The 16,434-nt window shown below is 39.3% G+C and overlaps 2 protein-coding genes and 1 non-coding gene across 3 annotated transcripts; 2 read left to right on the top strand and 1 right to left on the bottom strand.

Moving 5' to 3' along the window:
* Window positions 1-1,513: 1,513 nt before the first annotated feature.
* On the bottom strand, window positions 1,514-8,941 carry LOC121841066 (splicing factor U2AF 65 kDa subunit-like). The gene is made up of 11 exons (XM_042307110.1): window positions 8,653-8,941; window positions 7,787-7,961; window positions 7,575-7,678; window positions 7,260-7,411; window positions 7,124-7,132; window positions 6,762-6,900; window positions 6,560-6,639; window positions 3,923-4,045; window positions 3,717-3,803; window positions 3,370-3,612; window positions 1,514-3,179 (listed from the first exon to the last, which is right to left on the bottom strand). The coding sequence occupies exons 1-11, from the start codon at window positions 8,699-8,701 to the stop codon at window positions 3,042-3,044; spliced, it is 1,299 nt and encodes a 432-aa protein (XP_042163044.1). The 5' UTR covers window positions 8,702-8,941; the 3' UTR covers window positions 1,514-3,041.
* An 885-nt stretch (window positions 8,942-9,826) lies between these two features.
* On the top strand, window positions 9,827-13,323 carry LOC112234043 (dehydrogenase/reductase SDR family member 7C-B-like). Its single transcript, XM_042307565.1, is given in 8 exon segments — window positions 9,827-9,980; window positions 11,240-11,281; window positions 11,605-11,651; window positions 11,653-11,737; window positions 11,939-12,149; window positions 12,234-12,326; window positions 12,489-12,635; window positions 12,726-13,323. Coding segments are annotated over 7 exon segments (837 nt in total). The 5' UTR covers window positions 9,827-9,980; window positions 11,240-11,260; the 3' UTR covers window positions 12,959-13,323.
* Window positions 13,324-13,518: 195 nt separating this feature from the next.
* Window positions 13,519-16,434, top strand: LOC112242965. The gene is made up of 3 exons (XR_006080120.1): window positions 13,519-13,749; window positions 13,918-14,036; window positions 16,144-16,434. It is a non-coding gene; the product is annotated as an uncharacterized LOC112242965 (transcript).

Here is a 16,434-nt window from a genome sequence, read left to right as displayed (position 1 = left end):
GAGGAGTTGGATATATATATTGGATATATATATCCAACCTGGACTCATGGCTGACGTAATATACCAAATGAATATCCGTGACGCTAAAATCAGTATGATATGTTACATTTGGTATGTATTTATTTGTGGATGTCCATCATCCATTTCGTTTTATATGTTATGAATTACAGTTCGTATTATCTGTTACAATTCGTATGTTATCTTACAAATTCTAATCCGTACTATATGTTACAAATTCCAATTTGTTGTGACTAACGTTAGCTAGGTGGCTAATGATAGCTAGGCTAGGGGTTAGGGTTAGAGGTTATGGATAAGGTTAGGGTTAAGGTCACAGATGGGCAGTAGCTCTGTTACAAGTATTTGAAATATGTATTTTAATTACTTCTGAGTATTTTGTCATTTGTATTACACTGGGTTGAACTACACTCCAATGTATCTTGTAATAAGATACTTTCGAGAGTTGTACATTTTATTTTCAAAATACAAAATACTTTTCTATATATTTTTTTTTATAGCGGTTCACAATTTTGTTGCCCTGGTATTATAAGTCTCATGGCACTATGGTGTGATAAGAGCGTCTGCTAAATGAACAAAATATAAATGTATATGTGAAAATGGACAATTGCAAAGCATGCTAAGTGTTATTCCAATGAGCTCCACCCCGAAACAAGGTATCTTATTATTACAAGGTAATAATACCCAGTGTGCTTTGCAGTTCATTTTGGTATGTTCATTTTCACATATACATTTTGGTCATTTAGCAGACACTCGTACCCAGAGTGACTTACAGTCATGGCATTCAACTAAGGAAGATAAACAACAACATTTCACAGTTATAGCAAGTAAGAAGTTTCTTTAATGTTATTGCTATTCTGGGCCGGCTAATTGCAAATATATTTCTGTATTTTAAAATACAAAATACATGTATTTTAATTAAATACATTTCAAAATAGAAGTATTGTGTGGTTTAATTTGATATGATATTTATGGTATTTTGTGTATTATATTTTGTAATTGTATTCTGTACATTTTACCCATCCCTGGTTAAGATTAGGGTTAAGAGTTAGGTTAAAGGGTTAAGGTCAGGGTTAGGGAAAGGGTTTGTTAACATGCTAAGCAGTTGCAAAGTAACTCAAAAGAAGAAAGTGCTTGCAAAGTTACAAAATAGCGTGATGAGATTCAAACATGCAACCTTTGGGTTGATACAGATGTGTTATATATCCCCTCCTTTTGTTTGTGCCTTAAGTAACCTTTTTTCTTATGTCTTATTAACATATTATACTAATTTGAGTGTCCTGGATTTTCGTTTAATATGTTATGTCTAGTCTATGAGACCAGCCTGATAAAGCTCAACTTTGCTGCCTTCTACTGACTGATTGATTGCTGAAATGATAATCAGTCTGGTGAGTTCACAGTATATTCACATTTCCTCACCTGATCTCACAAGATGCCCCTGTCCTGAAATTGACATCAGCCTTATTTCATAGCAACAATAATGATATTATAGACTGACAGAAGATGCAGGCATTTATTCAAGGCATGACAATGGCAGGTTAGATGTGTACATAAAAATGCTTTCAGTTTTGGCACATTCAAAACCACATTTACAAAAACAGTATTTATAATTATTTTGAATCAATGAACTGCATTTATTTAGTTGAAAGCTGATTTCCAATGTACCCATAATGAAGCATACTGTTTTTGTTGTAATCGTATGTGATACACAGTACATAATAAAACACTCAAAGGTAGTCTCACTGTAATGATGAATGATATGAATTACTGTCATACAACGACAATGTTGGATCAACTCACGTCTGCAATTTTCATGAAGCTTAAAAAACCTTTGGGTAAAAATAAATTAACCAATTTTCTTCCATACAATTGTGAAAGCATCAGATAACAAAAACACAGGATTACATTAGCTACATACATTATTTACATAAATTGAAAGCACATCTTCTAAAATTTCCTTGTCCTTTCCTGTAGGATGACCAAATATTTCTTATTAAAAAAACTATGCATAATGTCCCTTTCTATGGCCAGTATGGTATTTTTGTGACCTTGTAATTTTATGCTACAATCTAAATGACACAAATTCTTAATCCAGAGCACGAACACAAAACAATCTGCAAATTTCAAGGTTATGGGTTTAAACCGCTGTGAAAATGCCCAAATCATGACTTTGTTGAAACAATTGTTTTGTAATTATTAGTGTTGAGAGTGTTTTTCTAACACAAGTTTTAGGTGTTTGAGTTTTAAACTTCAGGATTTTGTTTTCTACTTCCCTAGAGTGAAATGAACCTGTGGAAACCATTTTTATGTCTCTACATGCAGTTTGAAGGAAGTTGCTAACTAGCGTTAGCTCAATGACTGGGAGTCTATGGTACTTGGCTCGTGAAACTACCTCTAACTTCCTTCATATTGGATGCAGAGACATAAACATGGTATTCACAAGTTCATCTGACTCTGGGGGGGGGGTATACAATAACATTTCACTGTTAGTTACTTCTCAGAATCACACAGTGAAAGTATGATAGCTATCAAATATAGGTTCATCTCGACTTAACAATTCTTTAAGTTAAGAGACAAAATAAGCTTGTGCTCAGAAAAGAAATCTAAACATTTCACTTTTGTATCATCTCATTGATTCCAGAGTTAAGAAAGACCGCAACACTGGCTATGTTACAGTCTGGTTTTAGATCTATGCACACATGACATTCATACTACTTCTGCAAAGGGAATCCTACACAAATAGCATGGTTTTATTTATTTGTATACATTTCATTCAATTCATTCACTGCACACAGATATGTTTTGTTGGTGTAATATATCACTTAGAGTATCTAAAAGACACATGTAAAAATCTAATATTTTTTCCCAAAAATCTGTACTACTGTAGTAATTGAGGATAGGGTTACAACGTACTAGCTGTGAATACTAGAGAGAGAACACACGATACTGAAGAGCTGAAACCAGGTTTGAGGAAGCAGGGAAGAGGAGGTCCCAGTTAATTCCATGTATTGCCTCCTGTTTCCCCTCTACCCTGAGAACTCCTGTCTGTGATACATGTCTGGATCATAGTATTTGGTTACCACCACTCTGTTGGCAAACTTGCGGCCAGTGAGGGCCTGCATGGCTTTCTGACAGTCTGCAGTAGAAACATACTCCACAAAGATCTGAAACAAAAATTACCATCAACTTCATCAGGATCCAAATATCAGATACATACATGTTACTTCAACAACAATTCATACTTCATGTGGTGTATTACAGTTTTTTATTTTGTTCAGACCAATTACTTATGTTTAACAACAGTGAAGAGCAGAGTCTCATTCTGTATTGAATAACCTCAGTTCAACCTTTTACCTTGCCACAGCCAGGGACCTCCACTCCTTCGACGGGCCGGGGAATCTCGATGGAGCGCACGCTGCCGTACTTGCAGCACTCCTCACTGATGTCCTCCAGGATCTCCTCGTAGTCCTCGTCATCCACCAGCTCCTCAGGCATCACCATGTTGAGCAGGCACAGCACCTCCGTGGGCAGCCCAGAGTTCTGAAGTCCCTGCAGCCCAGGGACCTGCAGCGTCACCGGGGTCTCGATGATGGCAGTCTAGGTGGGAGGAAGGAAAACAGCCCAGACAGAAGACACATTTAGACTGCTGGTACTCACATTTGTTTCTTGCTATTCAAAATGCATAAGGGAACTGCGCTCACCGGATTGGCGTTTTTGGCTCCCACACTTGCTCTCTGGACGATGAGCTTTTTGTCACCCAGTTGCATGCCATTGAGCCCAGCCACCGCCTGACAAACATACACAGAAACTTTTCAAATATGGAATAGAACCTTAAAAACAAGATTGATTTGACACCAAAAATGATAAACCATAACCATGAGAAAGCATAGCATTTGCTCATCTGTACCTGATCAGTCGCACTGATGTCAACATATTCACAAAAGGCATAACCTTTGGAAAGTGACGTGGCACTGTCCTTGACAAGGTTGAAAGCTTTGAGTGGTCCGAATGATGTCAAGAGCTCCTTCACCTGCATAAGAGATGAAGACAAGCAGAGGCATAAGCAGGGTAATATGAATCCACCACATTTTCTACTGAATGAATTCTAAGCCTCCATTTAATAGTCATGAGGAGAGAAATCATACCAAGGTGAATGGCCTGGAGAAGTGCAATAAATGACATGGTCAAAGAAAACAAAATATTTGTATCTTGTATTAAAAAAAAAAAAAAAAATTTTTGTAGAATGTTTATCAGTTTCAGTGTGATGAGATTAAGATTGCTTAATTACAAAGCAAATCAATTGTTTGTTAATAATTTGTTAATAATTTGTATATGCACACAACGGCTGATGTTTTACAGATGAACTCTATTTAAGTATGACATATACTAAATCCACAATAATCCAGGGAAACTATATATGAGATTTTTGAAAGAGCCCTGAATGACTGATTTTCTGTATGACAAAACATTAACAGGTACAGATAGACAGAACTGGATTAACAAACTTTGTGTAATGTATTTCATTTGATTCATATTTTACCAGAAATTAATTTACTTAACAATAATAAAAGTTATTAAACAGTAATAACACAAGTTGTGCTGAAAATTGTGCACTGATTATAAAATCCAATAATGATGAACCCATCATCAAAGTAAACTGATTGGCTATCACTTCATCTACAAAATGCAGTTGTTTCATGACAGTACATCATGTTAACACAGTCTTAACTTTATTTTTAAGGCTGAGAACCACCCCAAAACCTAACATTAATCGGGTATCTGTTTATTTTATCCCACCCCTAACTAATTTAGTCCTTAACGCGTTTCAAAAGAGTGATGGGAGAGAGAGAAAGAGTAGCCAGGAAGGGAACCTGCTGGCTAGGAGTGTATCCGTGGGAGGAACGGAATGTCTTACTTGCCTTGTGTTACATGTTGGCATGGCAGCAGTAGATCAGTACTACTGAACAAATTATGAGCGCAGACTTAACGATCTTACAGGCCCCTAGCTGGGGACAAAGTGGGGGAACAAAAATGAAAGAGCTGTGAGTATCAAAGCAGTAGCAGTGACTGCAAGAGTAAAAAAGAATAAGAAAATAAACACCAGGGTACAATCAGGGTACTGTTTAGAAAGAAAATCAAGAGGAATGGAAAGTTAGAATCCAATTCATTTAGTGCACAACAACATTGCAGAACTATACTGTTTCCCAATCTCTCTGGAACTTGGAGTGAAGATGTAGCACAGTCAGGGCTTAATATGTTTGGTGTGAGGAATCATGGAATACAGTTGTTGGCAACCATTTGACTTAACCAGGAATTTTACTCAAGCCTGCATATTGTGATATCTAGGACATGTTACCTCGCTGCATCTTATGAACTGGACTTTGCTTACCTTTGTCAAATAAGCATGGTTAAAATGAGAAATTAGCAGACAGCTGAACAGTTACACTTTTCACTCACTAGAGTACTGATAATCAAGCCTGTTAACCCACCCATTCATATACTTATAGCTCCTGCTAGCAGGTGGTCACGCATTTATCCCATTCAAAAGTATGTTTTCATGGGATCATTAGTGACTACAAACTACTTATCTGATAGAGATACTATTGTTATCTCTGAAATCAAGTGAACGAGATTGAAACTGGGTTGATGATTATGCATAAATAATATGTGTAAATATTAATTCACAATTTAGTTCCATCATGAAATCACTAGCTGAGTTTTTATTCAAACACATCAGAGCCGATTCTATGGAGTGAAAAATAATGTGTTCACATTAAGCATAAAGGAGGAGTTATTGGCATCTTCACAAATATCAGACATAAATACTACATTGATATTTTGATTTCCATACAACACTGGCCAAATTGTAGACACAATGAAAACAGAACCTGAAAAAATATTCAATTATAATTCAATTATTCAATGTTTTTCAAACAGCAACTTCTCCTTTGGGTAGGGTGTACATTGTGCTTAGCACAAAAGCACTCTCACACCTGCAGGGTGTGACTGAAGCAAATGCTGTCAGTGCTGAATGTGTTAGTTCCTATAAGCATCTCTACACTACTAAATGCCTGCCATGGACTTATGGCCAGGGAAAGAGCGTCAGCTACAGTTAAGATCATACTGTCTACTTTAGGCCAAATGTTATTCCCATTGTTACTCCCTAGTATGTTTTATTCACGTGTGCCTATAAGCTTTATTTAGCTCACTGTATCTCAACCAGTGGAGGCTGCTGAGGGGAGGACGGCTCATAATAATGGCTGGAATGGAGTAAATGGAATGGCATCATACACCTGGATACCATTCCACTGATTCCGCTCCAGTCATTACCACAAGCCCGTTCTCCCCAATTACGGTGCCACCAACCTCCTGTGGCCTCAACATGCTTGTAAGTTTAAAGGACAAAGGTCACTTCTCCCCCACCCAACCAGAACAGAATACTGTAAGTCTGTCACTTCAGTGACCAGTTCAAGAAAGTAATACAAATGAAAAAGGTAAGGTATGCTTGTGTTGTCAATGTGAAATGACTGTTTGAGTGAAGTACCTGATCATCATTGAGATAGTTGGGTAGGCCTCCAATAAACAGTTTATGTGGGGAGTCTGGTACCACTGTGGACACGACACCTAGAGAGACAAAAACAACAATAAACACGTTCAACTGCAATATACCTGTACTGTAGCTGATATCTACTGGTGCTATGAATGTGAACTACATAACTAAGAAAGCATGTTGCCACTGTACAAACCTGGGACATGAAAAGCAGGCTGCTCTGAAATGCCAGGTAGGGGCCGGTAGTCATGTGGTCGTCTTATCTTCAACGACTGACCTTGGAAAATGATTCCATCGAAAGCCATGGCCTGTGTGGTCTCATCGACAGACCGGAACTGGAGAGGAAGATGCCAAACAGGGAGTTAAGACAGTTTAAGTAAGTTATGCAAGGCAACTAATGTTACACACCAACATATAAAAGGGAGAGTATCACAAGCAACCTGCACCCTAGGAATGCAAAGTTTTTGTCCTTGATTTATCTGCACAGCAAGCACAGGGGATGCTAGGGGGCTTGCGATAGGCCTGCATGCTCTGATTTGGGCATTGAAGAATTTCTGCCATGGACTCCTGCACCAGAAATAAATAAAGGAAAAAATATCAGCTGAAACCCATACAGTAACTGCAAAATACTCGTGGAATACGATAAGTTGTCACTTCAATGTGCAAGACAACGTAAGTCCTCTAGGAAGTTTACCTCTGTCACACCAAAGGGAATATTGCCAACATAGAGACGTCGAGCCTGCCTAGTCATCTGACTGCCAACTATGGGCACTTGGGTGGGTGTTACTGCCAACCCACTCATGGCAGATGATGCCAGCAGGGCTATTGTGGGTATGTGCCCAGCTGCTGAAGGGAAAAGTAGAGAGTAAGAGAAACTTCACACAACCTTAGTAACTGGCACTGTTCTGGACAATTAATTCTTACATGTATGAACTTAACAGGAAATAAATAAAACAGGGGAACATTACAGTAGGATATTAGCCACAGGCAAAGAGAAGCTGACAGATACCTTGCATAGCTTTGTACTGCAATGGTGTGATGTGTTCAAAGCCAGGTGGAGGCACATCCCAGTATCTGCAGGTCCTTTTCCTCCTTGTTCTTCGTGGAGAATAGCTGAGTAAACGGAATACATGTTGGCAAAGGTAACACCTTAGTATACCTGACATGCTGCTTTCTGTCAGTGAGTGGCTCCAGGTACTGTACCAGGGGCTAAATACTCACCTGTGCTTCTTGTGATCCCGCGAGGTGCTCCTCTGCTCCCGGCTCTTCCTGTCTCTACTGCGGCTTCGCTTCTCCCGGCTCCGGTTGCCTCGGTCTTTGCTCCAGCTGCGATGTTTCTCACTGCGGCTCTGAGACCCACTGCCGCTCCTCTTCTTGCGTCTCTCCTTCTCTCTCTCTATGTCGGTGGGAAGAGAAAGCATGGAACATAAGCCAAGCTTTTGGTAGCTATATACAATCATGTTTCAGCATCATTAAGCACAATGGGTCACTATAATACACCGGACATACCTAACATGCAGAGAGGGGTTGTAATAAGCCAGTATGAACGCTTGAATAAACTTAATTTGATCGGGGTAAAATACACAGAAGCTGCTTCCAGCTATGTGAATAGATTTGACAGAAATGAGTTCATAACATTCCAGTGGGATGCTTGTTATGGACCAAGATATAGCTAACCTACCTGCAAGCTGACCAAGCAAACGAAATTGATCAGTCAGTCTGGGATAGCTAGCTTGCTTATCTTATAGATATCTGGTGCAGCTATAGTTAGCTAGTTAACTATCAATTTCGCTAGGTAACGTTAGATAAGCTAATTCACTCGAACTATAGCCATGCCATGTTTGCTAATCAATAAATTAAGTGGCTAATGGTTAAATTAGCTAGCTAGTCTAAATAAGCTACATCTGCATACAGCATGACTAGCTCTTCTAGCAAAGCTATCTAGCTAACTTGACAACTAGCTACATAACCACAACAATGCATGCTAGTTAGCTAGCTAATGTTAGTTAGCTATCAAAAAGCTTATAGATAGCTAGAACCATTGCAACACATCCAAAATTGAAGGCTGAAATAAAATGGGAAATCACCCTGTCGGTTTTCGCTCAGCTGTTTTTCGAATTCCTCAAAATCAGCCATGATTTAATGCAATATTTTAAACCGATGATATTCTGTATCTGCCTGACTGCCTTGACGGACCAGACTGTCCAGAGTCCAGCTAGCTGTAATTGCACAGTACTGTAATAGACGGCTCCATGGATTTTTCCAGTCGTCCAGGCAAACTGCTTGCGCTACCCATTCCACAGAGTGATAGAACATAGCTACCCAGATGAGAGAGTAGCCAAACATTCCAACAGTGTGCAGATCAGGGAATATCATAGAAACGACGCGCAAGGGGAGCGTTTTAAGAGCAATCCCACTTTGTACAGTTTTAGTCAATCCTGTAATCGTAATCAATATGAGAAACTGAATGCCACGTGAGGATTAATTAGTATAAAGATGAGAAGATAGTAACATGTTTTCTCTACAACACTTATAATAAAGTTTATTTGATACAGGTTGGAGATGGAGACATTGGGTCAACATTTGGCATGGAATAAGACAGTTCAAAGAAGCTGTGAAGCTGACAAAACAGTGCATGTGTGTGTGTGTGTGTGTGTGTGCAGGGCTGGACTGGACTGCACATCTGGGGCCGATGTGCCATGAGACTTAGAGAAAATCTTGCAGTTTTAAAGCTTTTATTTATTTTTTACTATTCTATATATTTTGCCATGGCTAATGACATGTTAATGCGCTATCTGGGGGCCCTCAACCAATGTGTTCATAATATGCTATCTGGGGGGCCTGACCTCCAGGCTGCTCTCAACGCCCCAAAATAAAATAATAATATTAACTTTTCTTTTGGGGGGAGGGGAGGGTTGGAGTCCCTTGGAGGTCGGGGTCCCATGGCACGTGCCCTGCGTACCCATTCGGTAAGCCGGCCCTTTGTGTGTATGTGTCTGTCTTTCTGTCTGTGTGTGTAGGTTATGCATGCTCACTGGTACGTCTGTGTGAGTGTGTGTGTGATTCAGTTTGTTTTCTATGCCATATCCTTTGTGGTGCACTAAATGAAAACAGAGCTAAATAGAGCACGGCCTTAGCAATGGGACACCATCTCCCCCACGACCCCTGCCTCCTGGAGGTGTGAGCTGCCTTGCCATGCTAAACATAACATGTATACAACATGCATGGAAAATGACTGACTCAGCTGTGCTCTATTAATAGAGCTCAAATCCCAAATTATTGCTGGGGGGACGGGGACTGCTGGTCAGAGCTACACTCTGAATGGGCTGGGGCTGGGAACATTGCCCCAAATGAGAAGACCTAACCAGGAATACTAGCAGACATTTTTCCACCAGAGGTCTAGCCACCCCAAACCGTAAGTGGCAGTTGTGTGAATGATATCAAACCATACTATAGGTGTGAAATGGAGACAGTCAGCCAATAACACACGGCCAGGACAGTATTTGCACGTTTTGTGTTGAGACACAGGGAAACTTGTTACTGTAACTGTATAGTTCCATGTTCTGATTTCATTGTAGTTTGTGTAGGGATGGCAGGATAACATCTATGATTACGGTCTTTACTAGTTTACTAGATTACTAGTTTTTTTTCACATTGTGTCTTTATCGCATTTGTTTCATTCATGTTATTCTTGGATCTATTAAGTTTATCTTTGAGTTGTGCTGATGTTACCGTACAGCTTTTGAAAATAACGTTGCTATAGTATTTGTAGGTCAGGATATATTTGGAGTCTCCCTTTGGCAGACACACACTGTACAGTACATGGCAAACTGTGGCTTAAGTGCTATTAAAACACCCAGTAGAACAAATACTGTGGACCAATCACACTTAAACTGTAATGGGACAAACTGGGATTGTCGTAGGTGGTTATTGCAAAGATATAGTAATCTGAGGAAAGAAAGTTACTGTAAAGTGACTATCTTATACTGTATGAATAAACTATGAAATGTTGAGTCACCTTGACTGTCTGACATATTCGGTATGCTTCACATTGACACGGTCCTAACTGAAGATGGGTTTCACTTTACCCTTTGTCATAATTTGAGGTCATGTATCAAGGAGTATGTTTAGCTCCTTCTGATGAAACAGCCAGACAGCATTTATTAGAGTGATCATAAGCTCTATCTTTTAACTTGCTCTGTCACTACAGTACATGGTCACTATCTGTCTCTTCTGTTTCCATTTCAGAGTTATGGAGTAACTAAAGGCTTAAAGACCCAGTGCATTCAAAAATGTGATTTTTCTGTGTTTTATATATATTTCCACACTATGAGGTTTGAATAATACTGTGAAATTGTGAACATGATGGTAATGGCCTTTAAGTGTAAGAGCTGTTTGAAAAGACCACCTGAAAAACCAGCCTGTTTTGGATGGAGTTGTGGCCTGCCGGTGACATCACCAGTTGGTAAATTAGTTAATATACCAATAAGAAAGAGAGCTCCAACACTCTCAGCCAATAACAGCTAGTTTTCAGTTTTCTCCTCCAAATCTGATCACTCCCAGACAGTCCTAGCTAAATTCTTATTTGATAAATTGCCCTTTTCTTAAAAGCATTTCTTTTCTTATTTTTGACCAAAACATCTGCATTGGACCTTTAACGGTTGTCTTTAACAGGGTCTTTTGGATACCACAATCATGGACCTGGAATATCTGTTGGTATGAAATACATTTTTGAGAATGTTCAATATTCTCACTTTGATCATATAATCACCCATAGAATTTGAATTGAATTCTTATTCTATGTATCACTTCTCATCCATTAGTCAATCCATTGATTATTGATTAATCTTGACATGCTTTCATCCTATCATATAATGGACTGTAGACCGACGTGTATTTCTATAAGAATGCCCTGCATACTTCTGACCAATACATTTACTGCCTGTATTTTTAATTCAAAACTATCAAGTTTTCTCACTAAACACTAAAACATGGCACTATATGCTACTGAAAATGATATTCCCATTGGCCTTTTCCAGAGTATGGACCCAGCTGCAATTCTGCTGGTGCCTGTTGTGGTGGTGGTAAGCTAGAGTCATCCTTTGCGGAAAAACTTGGGAAAAACTTGAAGGTTTTGCTGATAACCTGACTAGCGCTGCAGACCCTAAATTAGTAAGTATGTCATAACTCTTAAACCCAACAGAGCAATTATATGGTCTTTATATGCCTGATACAAAGTTATGTTTTATTAGCATTTATATGAAAATGCATAAATTGTAAAGTGATCATGAATATCCTAAAGATTAATAACCATACTGTATATTACAGTAATTTGGTCCTGCATTATTGTGAAATTCTCTTTCCCTTTCCAAGACCTTCCCTCCTAAACTTGTGCTGGTGGATTTCGGTGACATGAACAGCATGCCAGATGTGATCGTAGAGACGCTGGAGTGTTATGGCTGTGTGGATGTGCTCATTCTCAACAGCAGCCTTAAAGTCAAGGCCCCAGTACAGAGCACATCACTGAAGATGGACAAGCTAGTTATGGACAATAACTACTTTGGCCCTATCACAGTGGCTAAGGGTACTATATCATAACAGAGCATAATTGAACTCAGTTAAAAGGAATTTGAGTTTGAGAGTTGTGTTACATTGGTCCCTTCCACAGGTCTTCTGCCATCCATGATGTCGAGGAGGACTGGCCATGTGATTCTTGTCAACAGCATCCAGGGCAAGCTGGCTATGCCTTTCCGTGCCACTTGTGAGTTCAGTCATTTTCCTACCGACAGTAGGCCTACTTCTGAATGTAGTTTGATGAAGTTTGAATTAAGGTATTTAGATGTACATTATGAGTTCCCTCAATAATGGAACAATTGTATGAGCGGGAGATCAGGGTCTGAATTTGGCTTCTGCTGGGTTTCAGATGCTGCCTCTAAGCATGCGGTCCAAGCCTTCTTTGACTGTCTGCGGGCTGAGGTCCAAGAGTATGGCATTTCTGTCAGCACTGTCAACCACACCTTCATCATCTCCCCTCCACCTGGGGAAAAGACCAAGAAGTCCATCTGGTCAAGTAACCTGCTGTCTCAGTTGATGATCTTAATACTGTGTGTTGTGTTGGTCTGACTACTCTAACCAACCTTATCCCGCCTCCCCCTCCCAGTCTTCTCCAAACAGAAGGTTATGGGCATCACACCAGCAGAGGCTGCCAGTGAGATCCTGAAGATTCTGAACAGCAAGAAGAGAGAGGTGGTCATGGCTCACTCCCTCCCCAAGATGGCCATCTATGCCAGATCCCTTTTCCCAAATGTATTTTTCGCTGTGATGGCTGCAGGAGTGAATAATGCTGCAGGAGTGAATAATATTGCAGCTTTAGCAGACTCAGAGGAGCCGTAGTCAACATAGCATTGGATTGGCACTGATTCTGGATACACACCACATAGAACTGGGAATAAGATGATGTGTTGGGCCAGCACTTATGACTGTCAAATATGGAGGACCAGCTGAGACCGGAATGAAAAGAGAAGAAGACAAAACGATTATTGAAATGTTTGTATGTTTTCAATGCTGAATGGACACAGGTGACTGAAAAAGATGTTGGAAAAATGTTTACTTGTAAACTAAAATAACTTGGGTATCTCATAAGGTACACAACTTGCTTCAGTAGAACTGTCATATAGCAGAAATGAGGGAAACTGTTGTTTGTGTTATTGGGAACCTTATATTAGGCCTATAGAACCTAGAAATAAACCTTGTTTTGAGCTCTGTCTCATTGTCTTTACTTTTCATAATATATGTAACATTGGTAAAGAGACCACTTTGTAGCCTACAGATGGAATTGAAGACTCATAATTGTATTTTGTGACAGAGGTGGATGGTAATTTAATTACAATCTCAACTCATTATAGTCATGAAGTAACTATTTTACGCTGGCTAGTGGACATCAATGGAACTGCATTGGGAAAGACTGCGCACAGCCACGAGCGAGAACTGACTCTTGAACAAGAATATCGATATGGCTTTACGAAAATTGATTTTTCGCGTCTATGCATTGAACAGCACACCTCATTCTGTAAAGGTTTTGAATACTCATATGTCTGCCTTTAGTGTATTGAGTCCTAACACCGATTTGAGAGTAAAACATGACCGACACAACTTCTGCTTTTCTATCAACCTGGACGGCGAAGGTGAGCGTGAAACAGAGCAGGGATTGCCATTTACAACCAGGGTGTTATAGTAACTCGAGGCCGGTGTTCATGCATGGCCCACTTGGGAAGGTTCCTAGTTAGGAACGCATGACTGTGGGGAATATAATATGTTACACGTATAAATAACATTTTACTCTCTTGGCACAGGACATCGGGATAGCGCGGTGCTACGCTACACATTTACGAGCAAGAAGGAGGTAGATCTACTGTCAACTTATGTACCCGAGTCTTTCAGGGGCAAAGGTGTTGCAGCTCTTCTGTCAAAGGTAAACTGTCGTGACTATGGAATCCCATTTCCGCCACCCCCCAAAAATGTAAAGGCCCAGTGCAGTCAAAACGTGTTATACTGTGTTTTATATATATTTCCACACAGGTTTGAATAAATCTGTGAAATTGTGAAAATTATGATAATGCCCTTTTAGTGTAAGAACAGTTTGAAATGTCATTCTGGAGTTTTGGCCTTGCAGGGTGAAATGAACAGGCAGTAAATTAGTAAATAGTCCAATTAAATATTGTTCCAAACTACTCTGCCAATAACAACTAGTTTTCAGTTTTTCCCTCCCTACTCAGACCACTCCCAGACAGTCATAGCAAAATTATTGCTTGAGAAATTGCTCTTTGCTATTTGAAAACAAGTTACCCAGCAATGATTTGATATTGAGAATTTAAAAAACGTCTGCATTTGACCTTAGAAAATGAGTATACTATCTAAACATTTCTAGGTACTATCTACAAATTTTGAGATACATAAGTCAACACTTTGAGATACTTTTTTTCTGACCTTAATTTAACTAGGCAAGTCAATTAATAATAAATTATTATTTACAAGAACGGCCTACGAAGAGGCAAAAGGCCTCCTGTGGGGATGGGGCCCAACTTGTTTAAATGTCACATTAAAACACACATCACGACAAAAGAGTCACCACAACACCACATAAAGAGAGACATAAGACAACAACATAAAAAGACAGGAACATGACAATACATGGTAGCAGCACAACATGACAACAACACAACATGGCAGCAGCACAACATGGTAGCAGCACAAACATGGTACAAACATTGTTAGGCACAGACAACAGCATGAAGGGCAAAAAGGTAGAGACAACAATACATCACACGAAGTGTCAGTAAGTGTCCATGATTGAGTCTTTGAATGTAGAGATGGAGATAAAACTGTCCAGTTTGGGTGTTTTTTGCAGCTCGTTCCAGTCGCTAAGTTAGCTGCAGCGAACTGAAAAGAGGAGCGACCCATTGATGTGTGTGCTTTGGGGACCTTTAACAGAATGTGACTGGCAGAACAGGTGCTGTATGTGGAGGATGAGGGCTGCAGTAGATATCTCAGATAGGGGGGAGTGAGGCCTAAGAGGGTTTTATAAATAATCATCAACCAATGGGTCTTGCGACGGGTATACAGAGATGACCAGTTTACAGAGGAGTATAGCGTGCAGTGATGTGTCCTATAAAATGTTGAGATATTAAGTCCTCGCCCTAGGGAGGACTCCTGGTCCTTTACACAGACACAGAGACAACAACTGTTAGTGGTCAATAGAGCTAACAGTGCTGAGCTTGCTTTATGCAGGGTTGCATCATGTAGGACTTTGCATCTGTAATTAAAAAGTAAATCACACAACAAACCATTGCTATTGTGTTGATTGATTAATTGCAGTCAATCATTTTGGATTAAAAAAGGTCTATGTAGCTTAGCAGCACAAAGTTCGAATATAAATCAAATTTGATCACATTCATATTTTCTCTTAACACAAATAAATGGGTCTATATTTAATATATAATTTAGGTTGCAAATACATAGCTTAGGCTATAAATACATGATGTTACTGCTTTGTTTCCCTTGCCCAGAGGGAATCAGAGTGCTTAGGCTTCTCTGGCTACCTGCAGCTGTGGTTGTTATCAGTAGGCTACAGTTGATCAGTTTGTGCTCAAGTTTACAGATGGAAATCACCACACAATGCTACAAATAAATAAACATGGCACGGCAGGTAGCCTAGTGGTTAGAGCGTTGGGCCAGTAACCGAAAGGTTGCTGAATCGAATCCCTGAGCTGACGAGAAAAAAATATGTTGTTCTGCCCCTGAACAAGGCAGTTAACCCAGTGTTCCTAGGCTGTCATTGTAAATAGGAATTTGTTCTTAACTGACTTGCCCAGTTAAACAAAGGTTACAATGTAAAAAATATATATATATATACTATATGTATATTGACTTTTTTTGTATGTGGTGGGAATTGGCTTCCATACATGACTCATGATGTCTTTGGTAACAATAAAATAGTTGCATGTTTGGTAATATTTTTTAATTGCAATATTATTAATATTATTTATTAATACATTTGAACCATTATCTCCTCTATTCAGGCTGCCATGGATTTTCTAGTGGAAGAAAACCTCAAGGCCCATATATCTTGTTGTTATATTAAGAAATATGTTGAGGAAACCCCACTTCTTGGTTATAAGGATCTTATTATAGTCTGAATAAGCTGCATCCTTGATGAATAGTGGTTGGAAAGAATGGTAATTGTAAAAATACATAATACATTAAAATAATATATTCAGTATTTACAGTACTAGTCAAAAGTTTGGACACACCAATTCATTCAAGGGTTTTTCTTTATTTTTACTATGTTCTACATGGTATAATAATAGTGA

Source organism: Oncorhynchus tshawytscha, linkage group LG27 (assembly GCF_018296145.1).
Source record: "Oncorhynchus tshawytscha isolate Ot180627B linkage group LG27, Otsh_v2.0, whole genome shotgun sequence".
Classification (NCBI taxonomy): Eukaryota; Metazoa; Chordata; class Actinopteri; order Salmoniformes; family Salmonidae; genus Oncorhynchus; species Oncorhynchus tshawytscha.
This window is presented reverse-complemented; position numbering and strand designations above follow the sequence as displayed.